This window comes from Heliangelus exortis, chromosome 2 (assembly GCF_036169615.1).
Source record: "Heliangelus exortis chromosome 2, bHelExo1.hap1, whole genome shotgun sequence".
NCBI lineage: Eukaryota > Metazoa > Chordata > Aves > Apodiformes > Trochilidae > Heliangelus > Heliangelus exortis.
In genome coordinates, this window is record NC_092423.1 from 35,306,175 (window position 1) to 35,320,739 (window position 14,565).

The 14,565-nt window shown below is 37.1% G+C and overlaps 1 protein-coding gene across 3 annotated transcripts in view; it reads left to right on the plus strand.

The window, feature by feature from the left end:
• ZNF385D (zinc finger protein 385D) overlaps positions 1-9,491 on the plus strand; it is a 397,048-nt gene extending 387,557 nt beyond the window's left edge. For all 3 annotated transcript variants that reach the window (XM_071735522.1, XM_071735523.1, XM_071735524.1), the window contains 3 exons: positions 52-230; positions 1,561-1,662; positions 6,183-9,491. In XM_071735522.1, the coding sequence (XP_071591623.1) occupies positions 52-230; positions 1,561-1,662; positions 6,183-6,416 (515 nt within the window). In that variant the 3' untranslated portion in view covers positions 6,417-9,491. The remainder of the gene's footprint in view (positions 1-51; positions 231-1,560; positions 1,663-6,182) is intronic.
• The last annotated feature ends 5,074 nt before the right edge of the window (positions 9,492-14,565 follow it).

The following is a 14,565-nucleotide window of genomic DNA, read 5'->3' on the forward strand; positions in this document are numbered from 1 at the left end:
TGCAACCAAATTGCCAAAGTTGTTTCTGTTTCCCATTTCTAATGTCTCCAGGGACTAAGCACAAAACTATGCTGGAAGCTCGGAATGGAAGTGGAACCATAAAAGCCTTTCCCCGGGCAGGCGTAAAAGGCAAAGGACCTGTGAATAAAGGAAACACAGGCCTTCAGAACAAAACATTTCACTGTGAAATATGTGATGTGCACGTAAACTCTGAGACACAACTGAAACAGGTACTCAGCTAGCTTGCAGTGTGAATCCTTGGCTCTCCTTTGTTTTCATGATGATGAAGTACCAACACAGTCAGCATGTGTCAGTCTAACAGCTCGCATCCAAATGGAGCTTATAGGTTGTGCCCTTTGTAGTTGTCTTCCACGTTGCATTTTTTGTTTTGGATATGATTTTCCCTTGCATGTAATATATTTTCTCAAAAGTTGTTGATTAAATATATGTCTTAAAGAATTATAGACACTGTAAGGTGCAACATGTTACAACTGTTATTAGATTACTGTGGTTGTCATGAGTGTGTACTGCATGATATTTGCCTTGACAATGATGTGGAGGTCTGAGTATTTCAATGAAACACTAAATAACCTGCATAGAAATGCGGGATGAAGAGGATTTGTAATATATTTTTCTCAGTGTCACTCTGTAACTGAGAAGCATGATCTCTAAATTGCAATTGCACTAAGTTATGTTCAGTCATTCTTCAGATGAACAAAGCTTTTGTTCTGAAAAACACTTAGTTTAATTCCATGTGCCTTTTGGAATTAAATACTTGTTAAGGACCTTAACACTGATGAAGATAAATTTTGTAATGGACAATAACAGTACTTGTCTTCCCTGGCTTTCAGGAAAAAAAATGTCCAGTTCTTTTACTTTTTTGTGAGAAGTCTCTTGAGAATGAAAATCAAAGTAAAAACATAGTTCTAAAAAGTGTCCCTTATATCTAATAATGCTATAAAGTCTAAGGATTCTTAGACTTCAAAATGTCATCAATTTTATTAACAAAATTGTGGGTTTTGTGGTTTTTTTTCACTGTCACTTATTTTGATATGAAACTATCTTTCAGCTGAAATCTTAAAAGGATGTCTATGTTTCTTAGAAAATTAAAAAAAAATTGTGACCTTCTTCCCCCCCAACCCCTGACTGAAGGATGCTCTTCTGTTTAATATTCTTCCAAAACTCTCTGTCAGGAGTGGATTGAATTTGATGGGTGCTTTTTAGAGCTAGGGAGGAGTTCTTCAAAGGCTTCTTTCTATCTTTGACTTTATTCAGGTCTTGTTGAAGTTAAAGGTGAGAAAATCATTGACTACAGTGGAAGGAGAGTTGAACTGAGCACTGTGGAAAATCACAATTCCAATATGTGATGCACAAAGGATCGTTCAAATTGGAGCAGACCCTATTCACATTCATTATTGAATTAGTCAAAGTAATGGTGTTGTGGAGAGCAGTAGCCTTCAGTATTGGAGCAGCCTTGTATAAAGTAGAACTTGAAATGATCCATCTCTTTTTCCTTTTCCTTTTTTTTTTTTTTTGTTTCCCCCAAATGTATTTTAACAGCACATAAGCAGTAGAAGGCACAAAGACAGAGCTGCTGGGAAGCCGCCTAAACCTAAATACAGCCCTTACAACAAACTCCAAAAGGGAACACATCCCCTAGGGGTAAGCCAATCAGCATTTTATTTTACTTTTAACCATGCTGAGTAGGGTTTCTAGAAAAAAAATGAGTGAAAAAATGTTCAGAAATAGTTTAAGTGGGAGAATGTATGTGTCTGAATTACCCCATGGAAGTCCACAAGGGATTTTTAAATGTACTTTGATGGGTGTGGGCTACAAACCCTCGGTTCTTGTTTTTTACAGCTACTCTGAATAACCTCAGAAAGTAAGCTTGTTAGAAAGGTCATTAGAGAACAAAAAACAAAAGAAACACACAGATGTTAAACAAGATTTTTCCAGTTACCAGTAAGGACAATAATGATTTAATGAAATAAACTCTATAAAACATAAAACCTTTATTTTATCCTTATTTAGAAAGTTATTCAGATTGAGACAAATTTTAAAATTAATCTCTCATTTCATTACAGTCATTTTCAGGATAGTTCTGGCTGCATTTTGGACTGCCAGGATAAACCTGAAACACAGATCTTACTAGCTTAAAAAGCTGAGAAAAAGATTACTTTTTAACAAAAAAATGCCAGGATCCTGCCATTAGTTAAGAAACAGCTTATATTGTGGGTGGGATGGTGAAACATCTGTCTCCATCAGATAAACTGCATGATTGTTTTATGTGCCACAGTGTTCTGTAAGGGGTTTGGAGAGGGTTTTGGCAGAAGGATGATGATTATTCATTGGCCTCAGAGATTAGTCCCTTATTCCTGGACCATCTTCTCTGGTCCAGGCAGAATAGGCAGCTTCTTTCTGTGAAAGCCAAGTTCTCTTTAAAATGAGTTAATACTCTTCTGTTAACAACAGAAAGTGTGTCCTTGTTGAGGACAGCCCTCATGATACATATATTGATGCATGATCCAGTTGGGTAGGAGCTTTTCTAGATGTTGTAGCATAATGCAGTGCATTGTGCTGGTAGATCTGCTAGGAAATAGCCCCACAGGTTTTTTCAGTAATCCACCAGGAAGAGCAAGGTCTCCAGTACATATAAACTATGCTGAAAGGAATACAAAAATATGTAAATAGGTAAGTAGGATACGGAATGACTAAAGCCTCTCTGACAGGATTATTATTCCTTTAGGAAATTCCTTGTTTCCCAGGGGATGAAAATAACTATTACATTACTGTTGCAGTTGTGCACAGATCTCTATTTGCCAATTTATGTAATAGTGATTTCTGAGAGCTCCAGCCAAGGATCAAGGCCATTTAGTTGGTGCATAGATAAATAAAGGCAATGTGTCCTTTTCCTGCACCCTCACTCCCAATTGCTCACTCAGTGTCTGCATCAGGTTGAGGGGAGCAAAGATGTAAAGGGGATTTAAGGACAGAATAATTTAGGAGTAATTGAACAGATATGCATAGTAGAATGGAGATGGCAGTGCAAAAGGATGAGAGCAGTTCTCCGTTTAGTCTTTTTGTTTTGAATAGAAAATATACCATAATTGCTGTCACTTGAAATGCAGAATGGCATAGCAACAAGCCAAAGATGTGCTAATTTTGCTCTGAATGTAAATGTTTTTGATGAGCTCTAGACTTTTTCTTTACTTCTCATTAATTTTTCAAGTTATTTACTGTCCCTTTATTTACTTCATTGGAAGTGAAATGAATAATGTCTACTTTACTCCTAATGTTGACCTGTGTGTTAAGTAGTACCTGCAGAGAGTTTTAAAATGAAGGTGTAAGGTACTGTATATGATAAATATTACTGGTTTTGCAGCTATCTTGAAATCAGAAGTATGCTGAAAAAGTAACTTAAAAACTATCTAACTTCATTAGAAGTTCCTTATTCTTCCTAGAATAGAAGATAGTCCTAGCCTTTTAAGGTAAACAGGCACACAAGATCATTGCTCTCTGTGACAAAAAATGTATGATTGTCACCAAATTTATTTTCTACAGGAGTTAGAAAAAGGTCATATTACATTTTCATAGCTTTCCTAGACCAAAACCTTTCCAGTGCCATGTTTTCAATATATATCTGTACTGCTTTGTCTAGTTTAGCTTTGCATGCTTCAGGAAAGAAGCTTCATGAATTCCCACAGCACTACTTCAGAATGTAAGAAATCTTGTATTGTTAGTACTTACTTGATATTTCTTCAAGCCAAAAATATCCAGCATGTATAAAATACTACACTGGAGAGAAAAACCTTATTAGGAGTTTGATTGTCCAAACTTTCTGCAATGAAATAGCTCTTACAAAAAAACATCCTTCACTGGGAATTCTCACCACAATCAAAGCCCTGTTGTTTTGGGCTTGTTTTAATTTTCAGTTTAGTTTTGGGTTTGGGGTTTTTTTTTTGTACTTTGTACCCAGGATTTTTTTCTTCTTTCTTTTTTTCTTTTTTTTTTTTCTTTTTTTTTTTTCTTTTGAGAGCTTTTTTTCTTGTCTGTTCTAAACACGACTGAAGAAAACTTACAAAAAAATATAAGGAAGGAGGAAAAAGTCAAATGCTGAGAAGGGGAGGAAAGCAGTTTGGATCAGTGGATAACACTGGTCAATTAAAAGATTCAATCATTAATTTTTATAGGCACCATGAGAAGTTTTGTATGTAGCATCCATTAATTGAATGATGGAATCTGGTCCCCAGTGGATTTCTCTCCCAGAGCCGTAAAGGACCTTGAGGCCAACAGAATATCCAATGGGTATTAGGAAAAGTCAAATTCCTTAATTCATCTGGCTGGTAAAGAAACAAGAGTATTTTTTTTAAATATGGCAATAGTGCAATGATGAAAGTCACTGTTAGTTCATGCCAGAGTATTCCTGTCTGTACTTTCCGAGTATTCCCTCACCAAGGCACTGCTGAAGTGGGAAGTATCAGACTGCTAATACAAGTTAAATATTTTAAGGTCCCTTTCAATTCAAGGATGAGACATTGTGTTTCCCTGTGGCTGAGAAGTGTCCCTGTGTTACAGAACCTGAAGTTCTGTATATAAATTTGCTGAGGTGAAGCACAGCATGGTACATAGCACATATTCAAGTTTATTTTCTTTGCAAAGGGCCTCAGGTCACACCAGGACACAGACCACCAGAAGTGGGTCACTTCATCAGAGCCAACTAGAACTCTTTTTGCCAGTGGATGAGGTTTCTATTCTTATCTCAGAGTTATAAAACCAGAACAACAAAGGTATTCAGGCTCCAGGCTTCTCATTAGAAGCTTGAAATCCCACTGAAATCTACGGAAATCTATATAGACTACTCTGATGTTCATTTGTACGCGTACCAAATGTAAACTCTTTTAAATAATAATGGAACTTTGTGAGTATTTTCAATTAGTCTGGGAAAGCTTGAGGTTTTGTGTTGCGTTTTTTTGTCTTGTGGGTTTTTTTATTATTTTTGAAAACTGAGTTTTTCCAAATCTGTTTGGTAGTGCACAATACTCATAATTTAAATGTTTTTAAAGCAGAAGCCATAGTGACAATAACAAAAATACCATTGTTTGGCACTATAATAAAGGATAGAAGCAAGGGGTTTTCATCATATTTTAAAATTACCTGCCCCTTTTTTCACAGTCTTTATAAGAATAAACTGTATCTTAGCGAAAAAACCTTGAATATGGAGCAAGACAGCACAGGAAAGGACCCATAGAATTCATCACCTCTTTGAATGCATGAAACATTAGAAGATTTTCATAACTGGTGCAAGATAAGCTTTGTTTATTTGCTTGTTATTAGAGACATGATCTAATAAAGGGAACCTAGCTAGAGATCTTAATTTTAAGTAGAACCTGCATCCGAATGATAAAAGCAAAAAGTATCTTTCTAACTAGAACAAAGAATAAGGTATGTTTTCATTCTGCTCTGGTATCTGTCATAAAGCTGTCCAAATGGAGTTTTATTAATTGATGGCTAATTTTTCTGTATTTAATTCTTGCAGGGTGCATGCAGCTTTACTTTGGTGCAGATTGCTCATCTCTTTTTATGCTTGCTTTGATTTCTACTGGGAGACCTTATTGCTCTCTACAACCTGAAAGGAGGTTGTAAGGAGGCAGGTGTTGGTCTCTTCTCCCAAGTAACCAGCAAGAGGAAGAGAGGCCTCTAGTTGTGCCAGGGGAGGTTTGGATTAGATATTAGGAAAAAATTCTTTACTGAAAGAGTGGTCAGGAACAGGCTGCCCAGGGAAGAGGTGGAGTCACTATCACTGGAGGTGTTCAAAAACTGTATGCATGTGGCACTTTGTGAAATGGTTTAGTTGATATAGTGGTGCTGGGTTGGACGCGGTGATCTTAGATGTCTTTCCCGACCTTAATGATTCTAGGATTCTCATCACATAATAAATTATAAATCCCAGTGATAAGGCATGAACATTGAAACTCTCTGTCCTCAACCAGCTCCTGCTCACCCTTGTCCAGTGTGCGAGGTTACATCTGCTGTCACAAGCATACAGCTCCTAGAGCCAGTAGCCACTGCAAGGCCTCTCTTACTTGATTTTGCACATAGAATATAAAGTCAAGCTCCCTGTCGTGCAGCTAATATGAACAAATTATGTCTCTCTGTTTGTTTGTTTTCTCTCTTCCCCACAGGTAAAATTAGTGTTTTCAAAGGAACCTTCAAAGCCAATGGCTCCACGCATCTTACCAAATCCTCTGGCAGCTGCAGCAGCAGCTGCTGCTGTGGCTGTGAATTCCCCCTTCAGTCTTCGCACAGCCCCTGCAGCCACCCTTTTCCAGACTTCAGCACTTCCTCCAGCACTCCTACGACCAGCTCCAGGGCCTATACGGACCACCCATACTCCCGTGCTCTTTGCTCCTTATTGAACTCCAAACAGGAATTAATTGTACTGCAATAATTTTTCAAATCGAAAAAAACAAACAAACAAAAAAAGAAAACCAAGAACATTGAACTATGCAGTGTTTATTTATAGTTTAAAGTATATATGAAGAGCCAGGACTTTTGATAGAGAACTGAACAAATTCTAAAAGGGGGAATGGGCAGTATTTTCTTCAGATGAGAACATTCCTCTTGAGTATTGATCGGTTTAGAACTGATCTCCAGCATTGACTTGTAGTGGCATATAAAACTTATGAAGCCTTTTGACCGTGCTTTTTGGCACATATTTCCCTGCAATGTCTTTCCTGCTTTATGAAACAACTTACAAATTTGTCTAAAGGGCATTAACTGGTTCCAATGTACATAAAATACTTTATTCTGTAGATTAAAGAAGAAGGAAAACAAAAGAAACACTGTGAATAGTAGTACCCTTACCAATCCTCCTGCCAAATCAGCAGTTACTGGGTATTTATCTGAACAAAAGTAGATACAATAGATGTCTTGTAAAACAGTAGTATTGTGTCTCTATCTATGCCACTAGGTTTCTAACTGAGTTGCAAAAGATACAAAGAACAAATTATGTCACTTTGGTAAGTAGTCAAAAATGATGACAATAATGCGGAGCTGTTCCTGGTGAGTAAAAATTGTTTTCCTCACCCATAGTAGAATGGATGGGAAGATAATCTGTGCTTAAGGCAAAGTAAATGATAGACAAGATTTAGCGGGGAAAAAAGAGTAATCCAGGTGCTGTACACAGAATAGGTCAAACATTTAACTGAGGACATATGTGTACAGTGTGTGTATTTTCAAAAAGTGTAATCCATACAGGATAGCTCAATCTTTAAAGCATGCCAGTGGACAACAAAAACACACTCTTGTAATGTAACAGGCCCGACACATCAGTGTTGAGCAGAGGGAAGACACAAATGGGGTACACATAGTTATAGCTCGCAAACAAAAGGCAGGAGAGAAATCCTGGCTTCATTTAAGTCAGTATAAATTTCCTCCTGACTCCAATGTAGCCAGCATTTCATTCCAAGAATGGCACATATTCTTTTTATATCACACCAGTGGGAGAGTGTGTAGATACAGGTAACATTTTTTGCAATAGACTTAGTCTTAGAAACAGATTTATTATCTTGTTTTATATCCTACTGATGTGATATAAAATGTCTTAATATATCTATAAAATGTAAACAACAACACAGGAGATAGATATTACGAGATAACTGCACATTGTGGGTTTGGAACAAATACGACCTTTAGGATCTGAAGGGACCCTTGAATTCTGTAGCTGACCTTTATGTATGGACAGCTTAGAGCCTTATATATTTACTGTGAGGCTTAAAGGGGTTGACTGTGTCCTTTAAAATAAGATTTATCAGGGGTATATATAGATATATTGTATATATGTTAGAGTAAGAAAAATAACTTATAAACAGAAAGTCTACTATATAAAATAATTATATAACCATTGAGTTTCACATGTGGGTCATTAAGTGGTAATTAAAAAACAACAGAGAAAAAAAATAGATTTCTTGAACCCAATTCTTGCTGCCTGCTTTTTCCCATAGGGAGCTGAAAAGTATCTATTAATATTATGGAGTGCACTGCTCAGTCCATGTGACCACTCTGATGTGTAGCTAAGTGAAATGCCTACCATACATCTAGGAGGAATAAAACTTAAAAACATAATTTAAGTCTAAATGGGGAAATGATTTGAAGTATTTTATTAAAAGGTAGTAATGCAAAATATTGACCATGTGGTTGCTATATAGTGCCACCTGTGGTTAATATGGGCAATTGGGAGATATAGTGGATGGGAATATACAGCACTTTTGACTTGCAGTTCATCAATGAGCCTTCCATATACATCGATATTTGCCATTTTTTAAACCTCTCTGCATCTAGATTTTATAAAAAATATATATATAAAAAGAGAGAAAGAAGAGGTTCCATGGATGTCTGTGTCCAAAGAATTCCAAAGAGATGCATTTATTTATCTAGAAGTATTAAAATAATTTCTATATTATGTATTTGTATTTCATCCAGTTTATTTGCAAATGTTTGTGCCTTGAAATGAAATGGGCTTTTGTTTATATTTAATTCACTCCTATGTAGCCATGAAAAAGACACGATGATGATTTCAGGGCTGGTTAACAGCTGGATTGTTTTGGCCCAATTTCCAAACCGCGAAGAGTATGAGTAAGTTCCTGAAGCCAAGTTTAGGCACTTGAATAACTAGGGGCTGATATTTAAAAGGGCTCCCTACTCTACAGCTCCCAGTAAAGAGGCAGTAAACAGGCCAGCCTTCAAAACCTACACCTAAGACTCAATTTAGAAAGTGTTTGCTTTTATTTGGGTACATAAATATAATGTAGTAAGATTCAACTCCTCTTTGCAAAACCTTGGCCTTGATCTTTTAAGCCTGCTTTCAACTTTTCGTCTTTTTGCAGAAGTTGTAGTGCCATTGCCAGCTGTGTTCAGAGTCCTCCTTGAATAGGGTAATGATTTTCAAGCTGTGCTCCATGAACCACTGTTTATCTGCAGAGCCTTTTGTAATAGTCTGGGTAAGAAAGATCTTGCTAAACAAGCAGAGGAGGACTGGCGTTTTGGGGAGGGAGGAGGTCTGGGAAGGTGATCTTTTCTCCATGAAAAAACATGCAGATGGGAAAAGGGAAGATTCACAAAAATGCTGTAGGCTCTTATGCATGGCTTTGTGGTGCATGGACACCTGCTGTACATCCTGCCATGTTGTTGTGATGCCATCAGAATCAACGGGCTGATTTTTGCTAAAATGTGGCCTGTGGCATGAATGGAGGCACAGTACTAAGGGCAGAGTTAATGCAAGTTTTGCTAGAAATGGTGTCATTCCAAGTACTCACATCAGCTAACGTGAAATGACACCTTCAGTTTTCTTGGACCTCTTTTGTCACAGTGCTCTATGGAACAAGTTTTTGTTCACACAAATCTCTTCTAAATTTCAGCTGTAAACAACAAACTCAATTCTTTTTATGTCTCTTACTCACTACCTAATAAAGGATAAAGCCTAAATGTTAGAATGTATAGTGGATTTTCTGTGCCTTGCTGTTCCACTCCCTTCTTAGTAACAAATCAACGTTTCCAGGATGTCAGCACACCAGTTTATTATATATATGTCAAGGAAACTACTGGCACAGCAGTCTGATGGGCCAGGGGGAACATCTGGTCAAGGGTATGTCCACAGCACGTTCCTGACAAAGGAACTGGCAAACAGAAGATACTTTACACCTACTTGTCAATTCATCCTCTGTGGAGAGCCCTATAAAAGGAAAATGTATCATCATATTTCATATTCCAGTAACACTGCAGGGGTCAAGAGGAAACGTAAAGCACAAGGAAAGAGATCATTTCATCGAAGACACAGCCACCCACTGGAATAACAGTGTGAAATCAGCCTGCAGAGAAATGTCTGGGTATGAACTCAGAAAAACAAATAGGTTCAGGAATGTTTTCTTAAACTCTATACAAAGTGTTAAAGAATGTTTATTCTTTTCTTGCCCAAAGAGATGGTATTTTTGTGGAAGGGATATATGCATTTATAGTTTTATGCTTTCTGCATTATTGCAACTATTTCTGGCTTCAGTCCTGTGTTCTGCAGGGTCATCATTGCTCTGAACCATGAAATCACTTATTTTCTTGAAAGATGCTGTAAAAGCTGATGTGAGAGTTCAGTAAGCAAATGGTATAAATATGATGATCTAAAATGAGAAAAAAAAATTAACTGGCCATGTCAAAGAATATTGTATTGGAAAATTATACGTCTTTATTTTAAGATGAAGTTATATAAAACCAAGAACAGCTAAATAAAGTTAATATAACTAGAAGAATTACATCTGTCATTTTAGTACTGGAATATTACAATTGGCTTTGTATTTTAAAAGATAAAAACCTTTTTAGATGGTGAATCAAGGCAAGGATGCAATGATTAAATTGAACATCTCACACTCATTACCTTCCAGTTATACCTGGAATAGGACAACAGCATTGACCTGTCCATAGTTACTTCTATTGTAATCTCCAAAGATACAGTAGAGTATTGGCCTGTTAGACTCTGAAAGCTAAAATCATGCATCTCCTGCCTCCTGCTCCCAGGAAACACAATTTTTAGTCTCCTCAAAGCCTCTTGGGGATTTTCTATTTTAATAGCTCTCCTTTCTTTGCAAATATAATTTTATGAATATAAGATCAGCACTGAGGAGCAAGAACTGAAAAGGTTTGTTCAAGATTGCAGCATTCATGTGGCTAAATATGAAGCACAGATATCCGAATTGTTTGGTTCCGCAAATCTCTTAGAAAACATGTGGAGTTGGAAGCCCAACCTAGTCCACAAGGAATCTGTTCTTTTTATTAAAAGGTGTCTGAATTTCTATTTTAAAATCTGATTTCAGCACGGTTCAGGCTTCAGGGTTCCAAGCACCTAAAGCTCACAAGAAAAAGATACACGGGCTTCCTGTTTGCCTAGATACATGTGAAAATGTGAGACTGTGCTATGTAAAACATTACAGATATTTTATTTATTTTTTTTATCACATTTTCCTCTCTTTTCACTGTTTATCTGCAAGTTCCATTATTTCAGTGCTAGTGATTCATGCGGAAGCTTCTGTGCTTGGATTCAGTGCATGACTGAAAGAAATAGCAATACTGATAAATAAATCCTTTCTTAAACTAGTTGAAATCTCAAACCCTCAATTGTAAGGGTTTAGCCAAGGACAAGAGTTTTATGCCCCCTCACACCTCCAGGTTTATTAAAATTCAAGACCATTTAGGAGCAAATGTAACTATCTGGAGGATGGTTATTACATAGCCTGATCTGAAATGTCAGGGGCTGGAAGAGTCTGTGCTTCAGACTGAAATTAAGAATACTATGAAAGCCATAATGCTCTTAACCCTGGGACTCCTGAAAACAGTTGAAAAGATCTTTGACTTTAGTAGAGGCGATTTCTTGCCAAGTGCCTGAGGCCTTTTTGCAGTCATGCTGTACACTGCAATCAGGTGTCATTCAACTTTGATTCAGTATTGATACATTGATAAAGAAACTTGGCTGAGCCTGAAACATGATTAGCAGCTGCCTAGTTTCTGTGGTCAGCTTCATGCTGGGATGCTGCTTGGGTGGTGGTGAAGTAAAAAGAGCCAAAAGAGTGAATTTAAAGAAACTGGTAAACTGACTTGATCCCTTTTCCTTGTGCAATACTGTGATATGGAACTCATGAAGCATTAACATACTGGGATATTCAAGAGTTCCTGGATAAAACTTGGGGACTTTGAAGATAATGAGATCTTAACTTTAAAAAATAATTAATACAGAGATGAGAAAGAATCTAAAAAAATTTATTTGGCTTAGGTATTTCAGTTACTTTGTAACAATGGTTCTCACACTATTCACTCTGTCAGCACATGAATGTTTGTGCTGTTCACAACAGAAATTGAATCATTGGCATAATTAGAAAAAAAGATACTTATCAATATTCATTGCATAGGTATTGGACACTCAATGACAAGACACAAGAATTTTTCCTGGAAATCCATGCCTTCATATCTGTCCATACCAGCCAGTCACTCCATCAGCCAGTCACTCCATCTTGTCAATAAATTCACCTCCAGAAAGCATGTGCACAGTTTTTGTTTGTTTTCATCACTATTTCATTTCCCTTCTATGTTTCTTTTTTCATAGTTTCATCTTTCATATGAGTGAATGAATCCATAAATTTAAATGTGCACTTCTGAACTTTGTATTCATCAAGCCCACTGTTGGATCATTTGATCATGGTCAATAAATTTAATTTTAAAATTAGAGTAGTACTGCTGTAGTAATAGCAGTATTTTATGAGTAAAGAGCATATCTATACTACTGTGCTCTGTAGTCAAGGTTTTATGACATGTGGTTCTTCAGTCTTTCACAGTTTCCTGAAATGTTTGTGTTTTGGGATTCTTCAAAGGTTATATGTAAACTTTATTTGTTCTCTTCAGTAACAATAGCTATGTATTTCTGCATGCGAAGACAGTAGAAAGAAGGATAAAAACCATAAACCATTTCTCACTACAAATGCCTGCAGCATTTGTTAATAGCTTCAGCTCTTCCTCTGCTTGCAGCTGATGCTGGCATTTGCCATGGGAACAGTTTTCATTGCCATGTGTATCAGGTGCAAATTGTCTGCTCAAAACACAGTCTGCCCAGTGCAGATGTTCTTTTGGGGCACAGTAAAGTGGGAGATGACAGCATAGGGGCAAAGGCACACCTTCATAAGGCCCTGTTATAACTCCCACAAAACTGCCTGGTAGCTGATGGGGAGAAACCCTACAGGTTTCAAATGTGGCCATTCTGACATATTTATAACATAAAGGATTCCTGTTAAAAAAAAAAAATAAATAAATCCCGATTTGAAGATTTTTCCAAGTGCTTCATTCTGGCACATGATTACCCACCCTGCAAAGTGTAATCTTTCTATCAGACATATTTTCAATGTAGTGTCATCCATGACACTATTGCTAGTCAAAATGCTACCTGAACCTGTTTTATCCATCAGAATAAAACCATGAAGGTAAGTTTTGGTTGTCAGAAGAAACACCTGGGAATGAAAATATAAATGTGATGACCATCAAGTTGGGTCACAGTGTTTTTGTTTTATTTTCTGCAGTAGCCTAAGTCCTACCAGCTTGCTGAAATGTAGGTGTCAAAGAGGAAAGGCCTGTGTATTTCTTCTACCACTTTTATACTCTTAGAAAGGTAATGGAGACAGCTGCATCTTTTTATCTGAATGATTCACACACTAAAAACTCCATGCAGTTGATCAGACAAATGTCTGCATACATATTGTTTCTCTATATATGCACAGATCTTATTTCTCTCCCATTCCTCTCTTGAATCAGTGAGTTGGGACTCTGCAAGGAACATAAAAAAGGAAAAAGAAGAAAAAAAGCAAAACACCCTACCCACATACAGGGTGTAAAATATGGTATATTGGTATGTAATACAGCAGCCCTTTATTCCCTTCAGTGGCATAACCTTACCAAACACATGGAGTTCTGCTCTGAGCCCTTCATTACTGTATTAAGTGCTTTAAATGGTGACCAAGGAAATCAATGTTGTTGGATGTGCTACAGTTAAACTTTCTTCCTATCTGAGTCTTTGTTCTCCACTGGGGTACTTTGCGTGGCAACATGAATCCTTGGAAGGAAAGCCAGAGCTATTTTCATCTCCTTTACAAAGCTATGAAAAGCAGTAGGAAAAAAAAAGAAACTGGCCTTTAATGTTTTATTGAGATCTGTGTTCCAGCTAACTGTCAGGAACTTTGCAGCTGCAGCAAATGCTTTAGAAGCTCTTCAGTTCTGCTCTGTGAGACAGGATGTGATGGATCATTATTCCATGCAACAGATGCTTAATCCAGAGCAGCATGCAAATCATCTACTCTATTCCACCAACTCAGTAAAAACCTTAAACTTCAATAAAACAGCCTCAAATCTATCAGGGCCCACAGAAAACACTGAAGATGAAGAGGACACCTTACCTGATGTCAAAGAACTGCCAGGAGGAAATCCAGGTGAGGCCAACAGCTGCATTGCATTAGGGTAAGAAAGGGCTCAGATTCCTTCTGAACCCAAATGTGAGAATAAGTTTAACCCCAACCAGAGCACAGTGATAACTGAGAATGGGTATCTCCAGCTATGGACAATCTCCAAGAATACAGCAGAAGACCTCAAACCTGAGACCAAATTATTCATCAGCATAGCAGAAAACTCTTGGTAGACCTTATAGAGAACTAGTATAATACCTTTATTTAGTAATACAGTGAACATTTGATTAGTGGGTACTAAGAGTACTGATGGTTTCACAAAAACTGGCCTTATTCCATTCATGTTTCAGAAACACTGTAAATTTATATGACATATTTATAAATTTAACAGTAAAATTTCATGGTCTGGTTGTTTGAACTGGATTTTTAACTTATAAATAGTCAATGTAGTGTCTCTGACTTAAAAAAGGGTGGAGGGAGGTGACTGGGGCAATTACATCTTGCTGCTTAAAACCCCTGATGGGTTCCCCAGAGCTTTTTAAAGGTCAGAGTGATCAACCACATGGAAAAAGCAGTGGACTAG